This window comes from Tarenaya hassleriana, unplaced genomic scaffold (genome assembly GCF_000463585.1).
Source record: "Tarenaya hassleriana unplaced genomic scaffold, ASM46358v1 Cleome7, whole genome shotgun sequence".
Taxonomy (NCBI): domain Eukaryota; kingdom Viridiplantae; phylum Streptophyta; class Magnoliopsida; order Brassicales; family Cleomaceae; genus Tarenaya; species Tarenaya hassleriana.
Genome location: NW_010969548.1, coordinates 2,889,585 through 2,910,907, shown reverse-complemented (window position 1 = coordinate 2,910,907; position 21,323 = coordinate 2,889,585). Strand labels below are relative to the sequence as shown.

At 35.5% G+C, this 21,323-nt stretch overlaps 2 protein-coding genes across 2 annotated transcripts; one reads left to right on the top strand and one right to left on the bottom strand.

Moving 5' to 3' along the window:
* Nucleotides 1-595: 595 nt before the first annotated feature.
* LOC104801012 (zinc finger CCCH domain-containing protein 3-like) lies at nt 596-3,933 on the bottom strand. Its single transcript, XM_010524071.1, has 7 exons — nt 3,392-3,933; nt 2,833-2,990; nt 2,685-2,741; nt 2,335-2,451; nt 1,963-2,244; nt 1,482-1,724; nt 596-1,080 (listed from the first exon to the last, which is right to left on the bottom strand). The coding sequence occupies exons 1-7, from the start codon at nt 3,453-3,455 to the stop codon at nt 772-774; spliced, it is 1,230 nt and encodes a 409-aa protein (XP_010522373.1). The 5' UTR covers nt 3,456-3,933; the 3' UTR covers nt 596-771.
* Nucleotides 3,934-7,539: 3,606 nt separating this feature from the next.
* LOC104801011 (E3 ubiquitin-protein ligase COP1) lies at nt 7,540-13,554 on the top strand. The gene is made up of 13 exons (XM_010524070.2): nt 7,540-7,920; nt 8,636-8,713; nt 8,908-9,063; nt 9,700-10,056; nt 10,426-10,583; nt 10,700-10,765; nt 11,104-11,182; nt 11,487-11,642; nt 11,737-11,835; nt 12,323-12,427; nt 12,615-12,794; nt 12,901-13,011; nt 13,100-13,554. The coding sequence occupies exons 1-13, from the start codon at nt 7,600-7,602 to the stop codon at nt 13,268-13,270; spliced, it is 2,037 nt and encodes a 678-aa protein (XP_010522372.1). The 5' UTR covers nt 7,540-7,599; the 3' UTR covers nt 13,271-13,554.
* Nucleotides 13,555-21,323: the final 7,769 nt, after the last annotated feature.

Genomic DNA, 21,323 nt, shown 5'->3' with positions numbered 1-21,323 from the left:
AAGACAAAAAAGAATATATATATATATATATATATATATATATATATATATATATATATATATCCGCAGTATAAATTAGGAGTGGGCGTTTCGGGAAACGGTTCGGGTTCGGGACGGAATGAAACAGTTCGGTTCTTTCGGTTTTACAAAAATAGGTACCAATCGGGTTTTTTATTGTATTCAATTCGATTCGGTTTCCGTATCGGTTCGGTTCTGAGTTTTATTAAAAAAATGATAGATTTCCTTTAAAAATATTCAGTTTTTCGGGATTTTTAAAATTCGGTTCGGTTCCGAAAAAATTCGGTTATCTAAAAATGGTACCGTTTGAAAAATAACAGCAGTTTCAGGTAGGAAAAAATACCGTTTTAACGGTTTGGTCCGGTTCCGAAGAACCGAACCGAAACGCCCGGTCCTAGTATAAATGTCAAAATCTCTCTTTCCACCAAAGTAAACTGAAAAAAATAAGGAGGATGATGGTAACGGCAGTTGCTTCCATAGCCACACAACCCCGTCCTCAGATAGAACGGGCAATCTCGTTCACCGGGACGATCAGGATAAGGACCGGATTGAGCATCACTTCCTTCATTCAACTTTATTCCCTATTCTTGTGAGCCAAGGTAATCTCCAAACTCCCAAAAATGGAGAACATGTTCATTTTTCACCTCCTTCCAAAAACAAGAACAAATGGCAGAGAGACCATGCCCATCATCTCAAGAAACCAGAGTCGGAGATTCTACCCCGTTGCTGATGCCTGATGTTGGTGATGATTGATCAAGACGAGTTCTCGGATGAAACCTGCACTTCTGAGTTAACCTGTTCGTTGTTAAGGCCAGACTTCTCAGTCTCTTTCGGGTTCCGGATCTTCTCGGCTGGTTTGGTATCAGACAGGGGCGGTGAATCAGATCGACTTGGAGGAGCCATCCTCGGATGAGTTGAGACAGGTGAAGCATAAGTTGCAGGTAAATGAGACATGGTCAATGCCATGTTGTAAGGATATGGTGGCAAAGAGTGGTCAAATTTGCAGTTTGGTCCAAACTTGCAGAACCCATAGGTCATAAAGTTGGAACATGCCGGTTGCCCCTACAGACAACAACAAGCAGAACAACAAAAATCTCAACTATGGAATTCTGAATCAAGATCATCGCTGTTCAGATTGATATAAGACCAAGATATGATAGCATAGGTGAAAGCTAAGGGCCAGGATGTGTAATATATAGGCTATTACCGGTAAAGATTAACAAAAAAACTTCTACCGGCCCTTCAAGGGTTAATTCCAAATTCCTCATGACCAGTTAGTTCATCAGGTCATTCTACTTAGGTATACCTAGGAAGAGATGCTGCAAAGCTCAAGATCATAGTTTCTAAACATGAAATCTTCAGGGACCAAATATTTTTCCTCTTTTTGTTCCCATCAGTTATTTTTATTAGTAAACTCAGAATGAGATAGGGACAATACACAAGAAGAAGAGAGAGCAGCTTACAGGTCTAGACGGTAGAACAATAGGGCTTAACGGATTTGGTGGCGATTGTGAAATCCTTTCTTTAGGATGATTATATCTGCAGTCGTCTCCATATTTACATGTTCCAGTGCTCATAAAAAACCGACATTCTGGCTGGTCACGTCTTTCAGGCAAACTGTGGTTCGATGTTACAGCCACAGGCACTGATGCACAAGAATTCGAGTCAGGTTGATCTTTCACATTGTATATGTTGTTAGGAGTAACCTGTCCCAAAACAAAACACAGGAAATTTCATGGTAAGTCGCTCTGGAAGGATAAACCAGTTGACCCATGATACACAGAGAAACTCTAGCCACGGTTATGACTACAAACTCATTACATATAATGCAAAGCATCCAACATGTTCCATCCCGGAGATGTTGACTGGATGAGTCTATTTGTTCTCTAACTCATCTGAAACAAGCTTTCTATTTCAACCACAGAACAAGATATTTAGACTTACCGAGTAAGTGGCCCAGCCTTGAGGGGGTAAAATGCCATGAGAGGGAGAAACCATGAAAGGAACATAGGCCTGAGGAACTTGTGCACGTGGTACTGCTCCATAAGTTGCAGGTGGCAAAGACATCATTGTCAAACCGCCAAGGTAGGGAAAACCTACAGAAGAAAAGCTAGACACCCCATATGCAGCAGAAGGTCCATTAACAGGTTGAGGATGATGAAATTTGCACGAAACTCCGAATCTGCATGTTCCAGTCCGCAGGTAATATGGGCACGATTTCTCACTCTGGAAACGAAGTCCAATAAGGTTTCAGCAACAGGCCAAATCGAGAAAATTGAAAGAACTAACTAGCTGACCTCTAGAAGATAAAATTACCTGACGCATAGGAAAACCGAGAACATTGAACAACACGGGTCCAGCACCATTCCTGTCCTTTGGATGATGATATTTACATGTAGGTCCATACTTACAGGTTCCAGTCTTTAGAAAATACTGCAAAGAAATACACACAACAAAAAAACCTTGCTTGGCAAACGCTTTCAAGGGAAGAAAACAGAACAGTACATCACACTAACTGAAGAAGAAGAAGAAGATCGAGGCCATAGTATGAAACGTGTATGCTAAATCCATTATCTATTACAAGCGTCCAGACCAGAAAAAACGGTAAAATTTCTCAACCGAACACGGGAAAAGGGAGATAATAAGAAGAAATTCAAGAAGTGCACCTCACAGTCCGGATATCCAACTCTCTCAGGGAGTTCATCTTTGTAATAAATAGTAGCCTATGAAGAGAAGATGTTACAAAACTGTAAGCCAAAGCAAAACAAGAACAGACACGGAAACTGAAACCTCATTATGATTATAGTTTCTCACCTGAGAAAAATAAGGAGGATGATGGTAACGGCAGTTGCTTCCATAGCCACACAACCCCGTCCTCAGATAGAACGGGCAATCTCGTTCACCGGGACGATCAGGATAAGGACCGGATTGAGCATCACTTCCTTCATTCAACTTTATCCGCCTAATGGCATCTGCAGATCATAGCATCGAAACCCGAAAAACAGAACATTTAGATGATTGCCAGTATCTAAACACGATTAAGCTCCAGAAATTGGAAGAATTAACATGGAATCAGGTAAAAACCCACTGCACCAATTCGTGACTAACTATCAAGTTCTGGTTTTTCAAGTGCAGAAAAATGACCCCTATTCAATAATTCCGGAGCTAATGATCCCAGGTTCGAACACGACAAGAACACGATGGATCAAACAAGATTAGCAAGAGACAAGTTCATATTGAGTTCTGAGTTTTTGAAACTGCGACTTTGGAACCGATGATCAACATACTCGCATGATCTTCAAACGCATTACTGAAAACCGAAACCGATCATTTGGATCTCTCATGAAAACTTAGGGACAGAAATGGAAACTACCTTCGATTTTCACGGAAGATCGATTCGACACAATAGAGCTCTGATCCTGCTGAGTTTCAGACATGGGTCGACAGCAAAAAAAACAAACAAACAGCAGCAAAGACAAACTTTTGTTGTCTTCTACCTTCCGAAAAATCACAGATAAATTGCAAGGAAACGATGACGACAAAGATCGAAGAAAGAGGAGAAATCACAGGTAGATTGTGATAATCATATAAGGAAACGGATCTCCCTCACTCTCTCTGTTTCTGGAAACCGATGAATAATAAAGACGAAGAACAATGGTGAAAATCTAAGATTTTTAACTCCTCTTTTCCAAGCGGATGTATCTCGTTTATAACAAATCCAAAAGGAAAGCTTCAGCCAAATATTCCAATTGGATTAAATTTCCCTTATTCTCCCCCCTCTCCGTTTCCTTTCCTTTTTCCCGGAATCTGAGTTTTCCTGGGAAAATTTTCGGATCTTCCTCTTTTCCCCGATGTTTGTGTGTCAATGTGAAAACGAAAAGAAAAAAAATGTTTAAATAAAAATAAATTAAATGATTTGATGCTGAGCAGTGATGAGTCTTTGCCCCCCTCGTGTACGGGTTAATAAATTCTGCCTGCTTTAAATGACAATCTTACCCCTACTCTTTTATATAATGGCATGCGCGTGATCTGATCCTTCCGTGTGATGGTTCTATCTGGACCGTCGGATCCGCACCTTGTGGGACCCCTTTTGCGTTTATTTCTTTTGTTGGAAAAAAACCTCATTATTATATTTTTTAAATTTCTCAAATTCATCTAATTACTTTAATTATGCAATTTCACACCTAATTTTAATGCGTTGGTATTTAATAAAAATGACTTCTCGCGCGTGGGGGCCATCACCTTAATAAACTTAACTAAGATTTTAATCTGCATTTCATTTTGTAAATCCTCAGATTTTTTTAAATTCAATGTATTTGTTGACTTTAGCTTGTGGCTAATTAATTAGTGTTTCGATTACACTTTTAAAGTTATTAAATATCATTAAAATGTAACTAATACATGCGGAAAAAAGAGTTTTTTCATATTTTTGTGATAAAGAAGCTTCAAATCATGGTCATTAAATTATAAAATTCTAGAATATAATCGTATTGTTTATGAAATTGTAGTTTTAAGAAGAACAATTTGTAAAAAGAAAAAGGAAAGATAATTGATTATCCAGAGATTATATTAAAATACATTTTTTCTATGGTTTCGTGTGAGGAGAAAAGAGGGGAAAAGTAAAGGTTATTATCGTCTTTTAACACAGGAAAAAAAAAACACGAAGCGTGAGTATCACGGTATTATTTTTATTCAAACAGTGACGTGGAAATGCTAATTTTCATCAGGGGATTATGAAAAGAAGGAAAAAAAAAACGTGTGAAATCCTCACCGTTAAAGCGCGGGAACTTGGTGCACCCATGACTAATGTATGGGGTGTGGACCACTGGATTTGAATCCTGGTGGGACCCGCATTTGTTTCCATACTGAAATGACCAAATTACCTCTGAACCAGTCCTTTTTTTTCCATTCGTGTTGTCGTTGTTGGATATCAGTTTCAGTGCAAACATTTAATCTAAATTCATGTAAGCACATATAAATATTAGTTATTATGCAATTACATGTATATATATTTAATTAATTGAATTTGCCTAAGATTTGATCATTTTGCTGTACAATACTCGTGTCGTAGTGAGATCTCGCGTCAACTGACGGAGATGGGGAGGAGCGATGAGGACCGTCGGATAGCTGGAAAGTGGGCCCCACCGCTCAGACAGAGAAAATAGTCTCGAGAGTTTTAAGACTCGTAAAAAATCTTAATTAAAAAATTAAACATAACACACTGAAATAAATTTGGAAAGGGGGGGGGGCAATGTGCTCTGGGACTGGGACCAACCAAGTTTCGTACACCACAAGAAAAATACTTGAGAGGGGCAAAAATGTCAAAACGCATTGATTCTGGCACAAGAAATCTCCTGCTTCGCAGCTTAGCAGAAGCAGGTGGGATCCACGGGGGGTTTGAAATACGGAACCATCGTTCAGGCGAGCGAGGGTAGGGAGAGATCGTGTAGATTGGGGAGCAGCGGAAGATGTGTAGACCAAGCCCTGGAGAGTGGCCACGTTGGACGGTTCAGATCTGATCACGTCTGTGATGCCCACCGGTTATTATGGTGTGGTGGAGGACGTGGCAGATTGACGCGGTTTGTTGGACCGGTTTGGACCGTTGGAAGACCAAACGTCAAGCGTTTTCTGGTGCAGGAAAAAGCAGATCCTTTTATTGACTCCACTTTTTTACTTTAAAGTTTTAGCAGTGACCAAATTCGGTGAAGAATCAAAATAAATGAATTCATCCTAATCAAATAATAAATAATTATATCCAGATGAAATTTGATATAAAAAATTAAATATTTATAATTTTTTAAAATTGAAAAATCAAATTTAAAAAAACACTATTTTATATATTTATCTTGCGCTTTAAAAAAAATAGCAAATTAAGGTAGGTTTTCGGAGTTTTTAAAATCCCTCTGATTTTTTTTTTTTAAAATCTGAACTCGATGCAGATAAAACCATTAGAATGGTAAACACTTTTGACTTTGAAAATGAGACTTTCCAAAAAAGTTTGTCGACGTTGCATCTGGCTTGTTATCATTCATGGATTTGACCTAAAACCGTACTGATTCGTGATGTCATCAACTCATCGGACCTACATAAGCAGTCGCCGAGAAATGATGAAAACATTCTAAAAAGAAACTTAGTGGGCCTGTACCCCAATAAATGTCGTATGGGCCGGCAAAACAAACCGAACTGAACCTAATAGAAGAACATTTTTTTCTCAATCATAAGGGCGAAACACAGAAATTGCCGTCGTTTTGAAATCTCTGAGTCGGGACATTATCAAAAATACCCTTAAAATGCTACTTCTACTTCAAGACCTACCCTGGTCACATGTGACCAATGTGACCGAAATATACTATGGTCACATTTTGATTTTTATCGATTATAACGTTAAATTTATGGTGATCACACTAATTCATTATGTTCATACCTTGTATATCTTACTAATCATTTGATTAAAACATCATAAATTTAACGTTATGAACAATGAGATCAATATGTGACCACACTATATTTCGGTCACATTGGTTACATGGTCACAAGGGTAGGTCTTGAAGTAGAAGTAGCATTTTAAGGGTATTTTTGATATAATGCCCTCTGATTCAGAAACCCTGTCAGTCTGGTTCAAATCTCAGAGTGAAGCTAATGCTTACAATCATCCACAGAACTCCATAAGTTTTGTGTTCATCGGCTTAAACCGGAGGAAAGAGAACGACACAAGACACTGTCAAACAGAATGGCATTCTGTAGCTCCCCAGAAATCCAATTGCACAAACAATTTCAAGCATTACGGGATTATTTTTTTAAGAAAGGCACATGAACAAACATAAGCGGATACAGAGTGCCGTTATCAAAATTCATAGCACTAAACCAAAACGATCCTAGGCAAAATTGAAGCGTAGTTCATCAACGTTCTCAGCGAAATCGAATGGATTCCGGTAAAATTTCTAGGAAAAAGAAAACAAAAAGTGATCTCTCGACAATCGGAGTAGATACACGATCGTTCAAACTAAACCGATGAAGCCTGAAATAGACGACAATAAGCGCGGAAATCGAAGGTACGTGCAAATTTTGCAGATGAAAAAAACATGAAAAATAACCAGCTTAGTCCAAATTTAACGTTAAGCTTCCTTCAGGTTTACTCGCAGGGAAATCCGAGAGAAACAAGCAATTAGCATCTCAAGAGAAGGTCGAAGCAGAGAAACGAGAATGAATGGCATACATACCTCGGGAATTTCTAGGGTTTCTGATTGATTATGGGGGGTGAGAGAGAGAGAGAGAGAGAGAGAGAGAGAGAAGAAGAAGAAGAAGGAAGTAGAGGCTGTTTTCTTGCCCTTCCTCTTCCGGGTCTCAAGAGAGTGGAGAAAGGAGGGAACGAGAAGCTCGATTTGTGGCGAATTAAAATATTTTGTTTTCGCAGATAAACAATTTTTTAAACTCAACCACACGCGCCGTCATGCGCGTGATTGACCACGTGGTCCATTTGCATCCTCAGAACGAACACCCTCCTTCCTCCTCATCTCCGCCATCTCTACCTTTTATTCAGATTCCGATACTATAGAAGTAGGAATTACAAAAAAAAAAACCATGGAGGAGGTCTCGACGGATCCGATGGTTCCGGCTGTAAAACCCGACCCGAGAACATCCACCGCTGGCGAGGCTGCTCACCGCTTCGAGGGCGAAGACGGTGGACACGGCGGCGGTTCGGATATCGGTGCGGCGGAACTGGACAAGGACCTGTTGTGTCCGATTTGCATGCAGATAATCAAGGACGCGTTCCTCACGGCATGTGGACACAGCTTCTGCTACATGTGTATAATCACTCACCTCCGGAACAAGAGCGATTGCCCCTGTTGCGGCCAACACCTCACCAGCAATCAGCTTTACCCTAACTTCCTTCTCGATAAGGTTGGATTTCCCCTTTTTTTTCACCCTGCTTCTGTTCAGAATTGAGTTTGGGAAGTCTGGTATATATGTATTTGAAGTGATGCAAGTGACAATAGTCAGGTTTGGGTGGATTAGTTTTGGAGTCCAATTACTGTCACTGCTCAGTTGATTCTTGTTTCGATTAATTCAGTTTGTTGTTTTGTTTATCCTTGTCTTGAATTGAAATTCAGTTTGTCGTGATTGTTTAGAAGCTAAGGGAACATTCTTAGTGTTTCATTGAAATGCGAGTGAACCAGATTGCAAAACTTTGTACGAAGAAATTCCTGGGATTAATTTCTGAATGGTACCAGTAATTGCTCATATCTTTGATAAGAACTTGTTTCTTGGTCACCCTGGTTTAACATCAGCGGTGCTGATATGGTTTTATCATCCCATTCAAGGATATGATCGTTTCGAGTCTGAGAATTAGGACTTCTTATAATATTCTGGGGGATTTTGTTTTTGATGTATAGTTTATTTTAGGATTTTGATTTCGAATGCAGTTTAAAGAGAAACACTAAGCTACGGTTAAACTTTGGCACGTATTTGCTGAATCTTAGTTGGAAAGGTGGTTAGCAAAGGATGTATCTTGAAACTAATCTGAAATGCAGCATTTTGTTATCTAATGGTTAGAGCAATGAATGTATCTTGAAACTATTTATATCTGAAACGCAGCTTCTCTGTACCGCATTTGTAGCTTTTGAAGAAAACATCAGCTTGTCAGGTGTTGAAAACTGCATCGCCCCTGGATCAGTTCCGGCAAGCACTACAAAGGGTCAGTTCTTGAACAGCCCTTATCTTTTATCACTGCTCTTTAATTTGTGTTTCTCAGATTCATTTATATGCACTTAGCTGCTCTAATGGTGCTCTATATGGATTTCATCTTCATCTTGGTGCAGTAAACTTCAACATGTTATCTAACATTATTCCTTCCATTCAAATTTGACTCCCTGTTTGGTCCTTAGACAGGGTTGTGATGTGTCAATTAAGGAAGTGGACAACCTTCTGTCACTTCTAGCGGAGAAGAAAAGGAAGATGGAACAGGAAGAGGCTGAGAGGAATATGCAGATACTTTTGGACTTTCTGCATTGTCTGAGGAAGCAGAAAGTTGATGAACTGAATGAGGTTGGTTTGTCTGGATAACAACCAGTTTATTCTACCAATACTCGTTCTCTATTAACTTTATTATTTTCTGTATCCCTTACCCTTTTAACATTTTAAGGACGAGATTGCCCTAACCATTCGTCACTTTGGTTCTACCTTTAGACTAGGCCTCTTTTCCACAGTAGAATCGCTAGTATTTCTGATATAGTGGAATGTGTTCTTGCTTGGCGAAGTTTTGTGGTTAATTTGTGTACCATGAGATGAGAAATGAAAAACTAAAGAGATGGGTCAGGTTTCTTTCAGTAAACCTTGGGAAAAAAAGAGCTTGCTTTAGTGTTTATTCCTTCAAGAGTGGAAGCATAAATCTGCTGTAACCATTTGGTATCTTAAACTTGCTTTTGCATCGACCATCCTTATTTGTGAAATCATCGATGTGTTCTTCGGTGGAGTTGTTAAAAAGATGGAGCTAATCTTTTAGCTTAAAGAGGTTTCATGGTTTATATGCTATAAAAAGGAGAAACTAAATGTAAAGAGACACCAAGTTTTCTGATAAACATGCCGAACTATTTTGTTTGTTAAATGGGTTTCATTTAAATGATTTATGTTCTAACGCCGAGAGGAGGGTTTTTTATGTCTTTATTTCCCTTATTTCTGCAGGTACAAACTGATCTCCAGTATATTAAAGAGGACATAAATGCCGTTGAGAGACATAGAATAGAGTTATACCGGGCAAGGGACAGGTACTCGGTGAAGTTACGGATGCTTGGAGATGATCCAAGCACGAGAAAGGCATGGCCATCATCATTCGACAAGAACCACACTGGTTTCATCTCTAATTCTCTGAACATGAGAGGAGGAATTTCATTAGGAAATTATCAAAACAAAAAGGTAGACGGTAAGGCTCAAGTAAGCTCTCATGGACTCCAAAAGAAGGATGCTTTAAGTGGGCCAGACAGTCAATGTATAAATCAATCAACTGTCTCTGTGGCTAGGAAAAAACGAATTCATTCTCAGGTTTGTACTTCTGCAGCACTTCCTGTTTGCCAACTTTATCTGTTTGAATCTTCATCACATGATACGGTCTGAAGAACATGGGATTAAAGTTTGAAAGGAAAATTCAAGAACTTGCACATATAGCATTTAAGGGCTTAAGAGATTCCCGTGTCTGTGGTATTGCGTTTATCATTATTATGTGAAGCCACTCATCTTGTCTTATAATTGTCTAGACCAACAGCTCGATAAATAGAGACGGTGATGATATACATTTTGGTTTTCAATACTCTCAGTGGAAAATTCCGATGTTCTTGTCCTTTTGCCTCACTGTTATGGCTGGTTGACATATGTAGTGTTGATTGGCTAATTTTCAAGCACGTTGCCTTGCAGTTCAAGGACCTACAAGAATGTTATCTGCAAAAGCGACGCCAATTGTCAGACCAACCTCATATAAAGCAAGAACATGATAAAAGTGTAATACATAGGGAAGGCTATAGTAAAGGCCTTGCAGAATTTCAATCTGTCTTGACTACCTTTACTCGCTACAGGTATCAGTGAGAGTCAGTGGCTATCCTTTGTCTATCTGCCTACGCGTAGAAAAAAACGTATTTCAACTTTATTTGATTTTTGTCTATCCTGTATTCTCTGATATGTGTTGAAACAGCCGTTTAAGAGTTATAGCAGAAATCCGGCATGGGGATATATTTCACTCTGCCAATATCGTCTCGAGGTGAGTTCTTTCCCATGTTATAATAGAGATAAGTTATAGATGATATTAAGAAAATTGTCCAGCTGCTTGTGAAAATAATTGTGCACGATCAAGTTATGCTGAAGATTATCGATAGATAAAATTACTATTAGGGTAAAGTTTTTTCTTGTTACCTCTCTATTTGGAATTCGCCTTCAACCTTCGGAAGTTAAAAAAATAGTTCTCTCTGTCTCTCTCTGCGTTGATCTGTCTCATTTTGGTCTTTCTGCCTTTCCTTACATGTTTATGCTTGCTTACAACCATAATATCCTCATCTTGTTCTGAGAGATGTTGAACGAGTGGGCTTTTCTTCCTTTCAGCATAGAGTTTGATCGTGATGATGAACTATTTGCCACTGCTGGTGTTTCTAGATGTATCAAGGTTTTCGATTTCTCTTCGGTAAGTTCAAAGAGCCTGAGAACGATTGTCACATAGTATTTTGCATCTTTCTTCTCTGCAGGCATATGGCTTCTTTGGTAGTGAAACTAAGATAGAACATTGCCTATAAATGTGGTGGTAGAGGTTCATGATAGGCAGTAAATACTGAGTTTTTGATAAAACATTCATTTCCTACAGTATGGTATTGCTATAAACTGTCCTTTCCTGACCTCCTCTTCTAGCTTTTTTATGCTTAATTTAGGTGAAGCATTTCTTAACCAATTACTTATGGGAATGTCCGGTTGATGATTATACGCTTTTTCAGGTTGTTAATGAACCAGCAGATGTCCACTGTCCAGTCGTGGAGATGTCAACACGTTCTAAACTTAGCTGTTTGAGTTGGAACAAACACGAGAAAAACCATATAGCAAGCAGTGATTATGAGGGGATAGTAACTGTTTGGGATGTAACTACTAGGCAGGTGAGTTAACTTTTTAACCTTACTAGTCCATCATCTTTCTTTAAGATGTATTCATTTTGCTAACTATACATTTTCTCAACAAATGCGATGGCAGAGTCTCATGGAATATGAAGAGCACGAAAAACGTGCTTGGAGTGTTGACTTTTCGCGGACAGAACCATCAATGCTTGTATCTGGTAGTGATGATTGTAAGGTACCTCCAGTTTGTTTTGTTTACCATATTTTCCAGTAACTTGGTCTTCAACTTATTGAAATAATCTATTGATCCTCCTAAGTAGATTATCTCCCCGTGCTCTGTATTACTGATTTTTAGTTCTTCAATTGTGTATACTTCCCAACTATGCCATTATTGCATATGTTACCTTTCTCCCATTCTGTATCGGTGTTTCTAATCCATTGTGGCATTGCGGTAGCAGGTGAAAAATATTGGATATATCTGGTTAAACCAAAATCCGAGTTTCGACCATCATAACTCCATTTCTTATACTCGTTCCTCTGTTCTGATGTAACTTGGCTGACTTATTCGATGTTTTGGATGTGATTTTTAACATGATGATTTTGTCGATTTTCGTGTGACTACATTCATGCATGAAATTATTTGTGATATCCGTTACCTCATTATTATACACGATAAAAGTGTAATATGTACTTGACTCTAATTTATGATGTGATTGAACCAGGTTAAAGTTTGGTGCACGAGGCAGGAAGCAAGTGTGATTAACATCGATATGAAAGCAAACATATGTTGTGTCAAGTACAATCCCGGGTCTAGCAACTATATTGCGGTATGTACTTTCCCCATGCCTCCACTGACTTTGCATCTCACTTCAATTCCTATCCATAGTTGAGCTTCCACACCCATAATTTATCACCAGAATCTCCAAAAGGTAGGTTTAGTGTTGGCTGCTTTCGGAAAGGAGATGCAGCATATGAAAATGATCTATGAAAATCCTGTTTTTATATTTGTCGCAGGTCGGGTCAGCCGATCATCACATCCACTATTATGATCTAAGAAACTTTAGCCAACCAGTCCATGTCTTCAGCGGACACAAGAAAACAGTTTCGTACGTGAAGTTCTTGTCCAACAATGAGCTCGCTTCTGCATCCACCGACAGCACCCTACGTTTGTGGGATGTCAAGGACAACTTGCCGGTTGATTTACATTTATCAAAAATATATTCTCCTCGTTCTTGAACGGTCATTTGTATTGTACTGAACACTTGCAATGTCTTTTTTCATACTTCTGCGTCCCACCCAGGTACGAACATTCAGAGGCCACACTAACGAGAAGAATTTTGTGGGTCTGACCGTGAACAGCGAGTATCTTGCGTGCGGGAGCGAGACAAACGAAGTATACGTCTATCACAAGGTATTATTACCATCATAACACTTGAACCTCCCTCCCCCCAAGGAAAAAAAAACTATCGTTTTTGACGAGGTCGGGTATCGTGATGCAGGAAATTACGAATCCAGTAACATGGCATAGGTTCGGAGCAACCGAAATGGACGAAGCGGAGGAAGAAGCGGGATCTTACTTCATCAGCGCTGTCTGCTGGAAGAGCGATAGCCCGACAATGTTGACGGCCAATAGTCAAGGAACCATCAAAGTTCTGGTACTCGCTGCTTAATCCCTATAACAAAAAAAATATCCCATTTGCTGAATTTGGAGATATAGGACGAGCAGAGACAGAGAGAGAGAAATGATTTAGCAGATTCCGTGGAATCTTTTAGATTCGAATGGAATATTCTGAGAGTCGTAGATCACTTGTGAAAATGGAACTCAAAAGTATTGTCCCACTTGTAGATTTTTTTGGCATGTGTTCCTCCTCCGACCGTTGTTGTCGTGTTGTAAGTAACAGTTGGGGTTCAGCATTGGTGATATCTATAAAGTCTAGAATCTGTTTTTTAATTATCATAAAAAAGTAATTTGGAATTTTGATATTAAACTCGTATATAAATGTAAAATAGCGTAATTATTCTTTGCAATTAATTTAGATATCCAAATGTTAGAAGAAAATATCTAAAATTCGAATTCGTACTGACGGGCAACACATTTAGTATTTGAATTTGACCGCTCCTTTTGCATAGTTTGTGTTATTGATTTCTCTTTTTTTTTTTTAAGTTCTTCGTTCAATTTAACAAGTGATTTGATATATTTGATGAATCATATATAGTTTTTTTTTTATATAAAAAGGCATTTTGTATTAAAACTGAAATAAAAGGCATTTTGATGAATCATATCAAGTTTAAACGATATTGTCTACATGTCATATGAATGAATGAATGAATAGTCAGTCGATTACGTCTCCTATTTTTTTTCAATTGAAATTTTCGTTTAATGTAATAAAGATTTTGACTTTTTAACTTACCAAAAATACAATTTTGTTTGCGTGAAAGAATCTCTCTCTTCCATGAAGTATGGATTTCTTCTCAAAGGTTATTGCCTTATCCATCTACCAATGCTCAAGTCAACTCTCTTTTGGTCAAACCCTTTGCCCACCCAAAAGAATTTCACTCCCTTCTATTATAATTTCTTCCCTGAATTTTTAAAATTTAATATTGCGTGTCATTAGGTTATTTTGATTATCCGATCCCGATCCTATTAAATAAATATCTTAGTTATTGGAATGATTAAAAAAATATTTCCGTTCTTTTTAACTATTTATCGTATTACTCTTTAGTTATTAACTGCAGTGATCTTTGAAATAATATTATTAATTCATATATAATTTAATTTGAAATTATATTCACTGTAATATTTGTTTTTGGTTATAACTTTTGAGTTCAAAAATACATATGGACTGATTCTTTTAATCAACCTCGTTATTTTCCCAATTATTGGGATGTTGCGTCAAATAATTGGTGATTCTATATGTCTACATTATGGTGCTAAATTTAACATTCTACAGTGTGTGTGTGTGTGTGTATGTATGTATGTATATATGTGTCCACTCTCATAATTAGTGGGTCGTATTTTTAGTATGTCCTTTCAAATTTGAATACGCAACTGCAAGGCGAAGCATGATATATATAGAAATCAAACATGCATGCTTTGTAAAACAATAATTAAATATCGCTACATATATATATAATCCCATATATAGATGAATATTTGATTTTAACGTGACGCATCTTGCTGCCCATAATGATATATATACGCATCATCCGTTGATTTGCACGGTTTAGAGACTACAGTGCAATTAATTTCTATTATAAATTTGTTGTAGTTTATTTATAATCCTGTCCCCATCATAAACATTAATCATGACCCATGCATGTTTAAAAAAAAAATACTTCGAGAAAACCCAAACTTGTCTGTTATCGCGCTAATATATACGTATATAACGAAACGGGCGACGAAATATTATTTCTAACAAATTAACAAAAAAAAAATATTTATAACCAATAACGATGAAATGGCAACTAAAACGATTTGATGAGAAGTTGTCAATTTGCGACAATTAGAAAATGAAAATTCTTTTCCTACAGCGAAATATTTCGTTCGAAAAGCGATACAAATTTATACTGTAACGTTGAAAATTATATATCAATTAATAAAACATAGTGTGACATAATTGCTTATCTCATATATATATATATATATATATATATATATATATATTGGCATACGTGTACAGTGTATATATACACACACTCGCCCACGCACGCATACATAAAAATAAATTGACCAAGTTAGGTGGCATGCTTCATATGTTGGGACAAAAAAAAATAGATTAGATTTACAAGGCTATGCTAATTCCTCAATAATTTTGACTTTGATTTAATCATGGAATATTGGATAAAACCAAATATAAAGTCAAAGTCTTCGATGGTTGAAACAAGAGACGGATCCATGCATTTCTCCCGTTCGAGCACACCCATGAATGAAACCCTAATTTAATATAATTACTATATGTATCCATTTGGTCGTATAATAATTATATGATCTTTTCCCCCGCAAAATTATCGAGTTTTGTCCAAAAATACATTTCCATATATTTAAAAAGCTACTTTGTATGGGTGGACCATTGATTCCAATTTATATTTAATGTATATTTGAAGATATGACTTTCAACTTTTTATGCATATTTCGTATATTTTTTATAGGGAAGAAATATGTTGAAACAAATCGAATAAAATGTGGATAAATTTTTTAAAAAACATTTTGGATAATTATTATTATTGTTTTTTTTATAAACAGGATAGTTTTCCGAACTTTCGATCCGGCTACGTTCACCCTAGGTACGGGACCAACCTTTGTATATGAACCATTTTTTGTCCAGAAATTACATTCCTTCCCACCAGTGGAATCGAACCCAAAAACTTGAGGATGAATTTGTCACCTCTCATCCATTAGATCACCAAAATGTGAGTTTTATAGATAATTAAAAGAGAGGAAGAAGAAGAAAACAATGCAACGTCCCTCTCGACGTTAAAAGCAACGTTTCATTTCATTTATTTGGAATAGTCACAAATCTTTCCTTTGGATTTTTCGCTGTTATGGAAAATCCCATTGCTTCACGTTAGCCACAATATAATATATATATTCGCATTGAATTGCGTATACGTGGAGACACGCAAGCACTTCCATAAACATATACATATTATATATTTATAATTAATTGATTTTTAGTTAGCTGTAATATAATTTTAATAAAAAGGGCATTAACTATATGCTCATAGGCGCACATAAAAAAAACCCCAGAGAGGAGCGACGGTTGCCGACCTTCCAATATGGACCAACTAAAATTGATACAATATTTCAACCATTAGAAATTTATGTACCTTCCACCCATATGTTTATTTACACACACACACATATATATATATATATATATATAATTGTGCAAATGTGATACGTTCACATTTCCAGTAATTTGTAAATGATGAGAAACGCCTTATCCTTAATTTTTTTTTTCTCTGGGTTTCGGTACTAGTTGGAGAACCGTAAATATATCTTATTAATATGCAATAATAACGCATTATATAGTCTTTATGTAAATCAGATAGTAACAAGTGATTCTTACAATAATCAAATATACTACTTTTTTTTTTCGAATTTCAACACAAAATATCAAAGAATGCGCATTATAATTTCGAATTCAATTATTGCTTTGCATGAGACTTTTTTATATATTTTAAACTGAAATGATTAATCAGACCAATAAATGCTCCAATAACTACAATGACCCAATTTAGATTTAACTATTTCTTTGTTTATACTTATAGTTGCACGGTCCAATAAAATAAATAAATAAATAAATAGGATCTAACTTGTCAATAGACTATAGGTACACGTCACACGACATGAAATCAATGGTTACTGTTGGAGCAAGTCATTAACTCAGTTGCGTCGCGATAACGAGGTGCCGCATCATTTATATTTATTTAATTATATATATACAATTTGATGTTTAGGCATATATAGCTAATGTTATTATGATTTGACTTGTATGATAGAATAATTAGGTCGAAGTGAAATATAAAAATTGCAATTGCGCTTATTTAATCACAAAATTATCGTCCCAACTTATTATATAACGATGGTGGCTAAGCAAAAAAAAAATACATCACCTCCAAAAGTGAGCCTCCTAATTATCACACCTTCTTTCTCATTTAGCGGCTCTAATTATTTCGCAAAATACATCATGTTTTGGATTTGGGCCATTGGAGTATTATTTTTTTTCCTCCTCTTGCGCCGATATTGAATAAATTAACTTGTAAAATCTTGGATATTGTTGAAGAAAATAAATTATTATTTTTTGAATTGATAGTGAAGAATTTCATTGTTAATAACAATTATAAATTGGCATGCTTGTATCTTCGTTGGAATTGTAAAATATAATGGTTAAGTCTAAATCCGAAAATGGAACTTAGTCTTGTTACTATTCATGTTATAACGATTTGTGTAATGATATTTTACTACTTTAATATATATATATATATAATGGAAATTATAAAGAAAAAATATTATATGGGGATTCTAAATAATGGCTAAACTAGAGTTTTAGGACCACCGATGTCTCACCATCGACCACACACCTCTCTCTCATGATGATGGAACATTGGAATTGGATTTCAGATTGTTGTTTTTCGTTTTTTCTTTATCATAATTGAGAAACATTCGATTACGATCTAAATCACTTAATAAAAAACCAAAACTTAACCAAATTAAATATGATCCGATTCCGATCAGACATTGATATCAATTAAACCCATTCAAATCCATATACCCAACAGATCGTGGGCGAGTGGTCAAGCTTGGGATAGGAGGTAACTCCACCTTGAGGTTGAGTATTCGATTCCTGTCGGGTGGAGAGGGAGGTAATTTCTGGGTTTATATGATCTATATACAAAGGTTGTTTCCGGGCCGATACCTAGTCAGCGCGCCCGAAGGCTAGCAGCTAGTGTCCTCCTTATCACAAAAAAAAAACATTCAAATCCATATTGAGCTGCATATAAAGTAATTTGATGCAGTCTGTTGTTGATCGATCCGTGTTTGTACTTTTTATATGTAAAGCCGAAGTCGATTTAACCGATTGGGCATATTTTCGGTGTGAAAACTGCGAATTTTTAATAATTTAGTTGTTGATTTTATATGGAATATTTGGCCACTTGATCCAATTTTCTTTTTTTTTTTATAATTATATTTCTCCCTTTTTTATTAATTAACTTTGTGCTGCAACGGTAAGAGCGATCGTCATCCGCACGAGTAGTTTTCACTTTTCTCCGTTGAATAATTAAAAAATAAATAAAGACTTGCAAGCACTTCTTGAAACACTTGATCGAATGAACAATTTTTTTACTCTTTGAATATTACGAAAAACATTTTATTTTCATATCTAGTTCGTACCTCATCGTTTTTATATAAATTATATTATTTTAATCATTACAAAAATTAAAATTTCTTAAACCTACGTACCTATAAACTTCTGTTATTATATCACTACGCATTTTTTGCGTAGAATAATATGTGTCACTTAAAAACAAATTAAAAAACAGTAGAAACGATATAAATAACATTGTTTTTTTTTTTGTATTGTATGCGTTTAATTCGCATATACATAACTTGAACATGTATTTTGCATGAGTATTATGATATAAATCGGATTCCTTTTGTTAGTATTTATTTTATTTGAGACAAAGAATATATTTATACAGAATATATAGATATGACTTTTTTTTACTTTGGAAAAGGTTGGATCTTCTTTTTCTCCCCCCTACTTTGTAAAGCCGACCAACTTGTTATAAAAAAAATCGTTTCATTTACTAATGTAAAGTGGAGTTAGTATTTATTATATCATTTTAAATAATATATAGTTTTCATGAGACCTCCAAACTCGTTTTCTGTTGTCTATAACCCCTCATTTTACATGATATATTAATTATTTGACCAAAAACAAACCCATCATTGGGTGGCCGAATGGCGAAAGCCGAAAGGGCGTTGCTCTCTGGACCTCGGTCGCCAGTTCGAAACCAGCTGATGGGGAGGAAGGGATGCATTTAAGGTGTTGCTCTCTGGACCCTTAAATGTACTCTAAAGGCTGCTTCCGGACCTGAGGGGATGTAGGTTGGGTCGAAAACTCAGGTGAATCTCTCGATTATAATAAAAACAAGGAGTAGAGAGTGGCCTGAGATCTTTTTATTACCTTAGATTCATCTCTATGCAAGTGTTCATGTGTGTGTGTGCGCACACATATATACACAATCAAATATATATATATATATATATATATATATGCACTTTGTGTATGATATTAAAGTGTCCAAAGGAAGAGAGCGTGGATGATCTGGATCCTGTTTTGCAAGTTTCTATTTCAATATATGAAATTGTTGTTGTTGGACTGACGTATTTGTGTATATATATTGTAATAAAATAAAATAAAAAGTTTTTAAAAAAGATCATGGAAATGTGTGTGTATATATATATAGGATGAATATGTTTTGTGCAATATTGAAGTTCATCACTTCTACTTGCAAAGAATATTAAAGTATATATGAAAATCAACCTTAATTAGTAACATCGATACTATTATCTAAATTTATCATTCACACACACACACACGCGATGGTAAATTACAATGCAGAAAGCAATTAGACATAATAAATCCATAAATTAGATAAATTTCCAACACGAAATTAGGTTTAAGATGTTATGTTTTATTGACAGTTTTAGGGTTTTTATACGTACGGTAATATAAAGGTTAAAGACACAAAAGGCGTGAAACAGTACGTACGTGGCGCAGGGCTCGCGCTTCCATCGCACTTTCCCGGATCCAAAGCATATTCCTAAGAATGTACCTTTTTAAAAAAAAAATTAATATAAAAAAATATTGCTCTTATTTTTTTTATCCAATAAAATTTCGATATACCCATCAGAAGATTCTCTCTCTCTCTCGTATATTTATGTATTTTCAGTAATTATCATAATTAAATTTGTTTCCCTCTCTGTTGTGATTTACATGGAAGACAAACGCGTGACGTGGATTTAAATTTAATTAATTATTGTCCGGTTATGTTTCTTTCCGTTGGTCCGTATTATTTTCTTTTTTTATGAAGATTAATATTTAATGTATTCGTTGTATTTTTTTTAATATTCAAGTAAGTGCATGCCGGAAAATAGTTACGTACTTACATGTATGTAAGCAGCAGAAATCACTAGCGTTAAACTATATAATCGACTAGAGAGGAAATCTCCGATTGTATTTTCAGAAATAATAAGATTTCAACGTCTTAAAATTATAATCTTTAGGACTTTATATAATAAATTGAATTTTCGATACTAAGAAATACGTTTTTAATTATCTAAAAATCTTATCAAGACATATTTTTAAGCTGGCGTTTTCTAGGTACAAAAATATAGTTACTTTTTTATATAATATTACAATAAATATATTTATTTTTATTTTTTTATTAAAACTTTGAATACAATAAAAAAATGCAAAATAAGTAGTAATTATATCAGCAAACAAATTTCATTAATGCATACTTTCTTTTATAATTCATATAAATTGATTTGTTACAACGGAAGAGATAAACTAACGGATAAAATTTCTATTGTTTACATTTATCCATATTTTGCCGTGCTATTTGATATAGTCCAAAGACTTAATCATATATATCTCAAGAAAAAAACCATGATATCTAATCTCTCTTATGATACCAATCAAATCTTTGAACGAGTCAAATACTTCACCACGGAAACCACAAAATTAAAATTAAATTAAATTACGGTTTGAAATATATAAAATTTGATTTTTTTTTTTAAATTTCCTATCATGTGATGTTTTACTTTCCAATCATGCATGCGTCTGTGATTATGAGATTAAATCAAATTAAAAACGATCCATTTTATGTCATTCAATGATAAAAATGACAGCAGTTTTAATAGTCGATTTAAAAAAAAACATAATTATAAACAAACTCGAATGAAATCGTACATAGTAAACAAGTAAAACCATGATGAATTACGAATATGATTAAAATCTAATTGAGTAATTTTTAATCTACAAAAAATCCATGCCAATAGATCTAATGATTTGTATCATTTCTTTAATGACAGATCTAAAGACATTATAAATAAATAAATATTCCTGTTTATATTGGTTTACTTGTAAATGTTTTCTCCCGTGGTTTTACACATACTTTGTCTTTGACTATGTACAATAGTTACCGAACCCA

What these genes read in the sequence shown, in the direction of transcription:
- LOC104801012 (XM_010524071.1), bottom strand. Translation starts at nt 3,455, where the DNA reads ATGTCTGAAACTCAGCAGGATCAGAGCTCTATTGTGTCGAATCGATCT. An exon ending in TTGGATATCCGGACTGTGAG is followed by an intron (nt 2,452 to 2,684) that starts GTGCACTTCTTG and finishes ATTTCTTTGCAG; the next exon opens with TATTTTCTAAAGACTGGAAC. An exon ending in TTGTTCTACCGTCTAGACCT is followed by an intron (nt 1,081 to 1,481) that starts GTAAGCTGCTCT and finishes TGTTGTCTGTAG; the next exon opens with GGGCAACCGGCATGTTCCAA.
- LOC104801011 (XM_010524070.2), top strand. Translation starts at nt 7,600, where the DNA reads ATGGAGGAGGTCTCGACGGATCCGATGGTTCCGGCTGTAAAACCCGAC. An exon ending in TCCGGCAAGCACTACAAAGG is followed by an intron (nt 8,714 to 8,907) that starts GTCAGTTCTTGA and finishes GTCCTTAGACAG; the next exon opens with GGTTGTGATGTGTCAATTAA. An exon ending in AGGTTTTCGATTTCTCTTCG is followed by an intron (nt 11,183 to 11,486) that starts GTAAGTTCAAAG and finishes ACGCTTTTTCAG; the next exon opens with GTTGTTAATGAACCAGCAGA.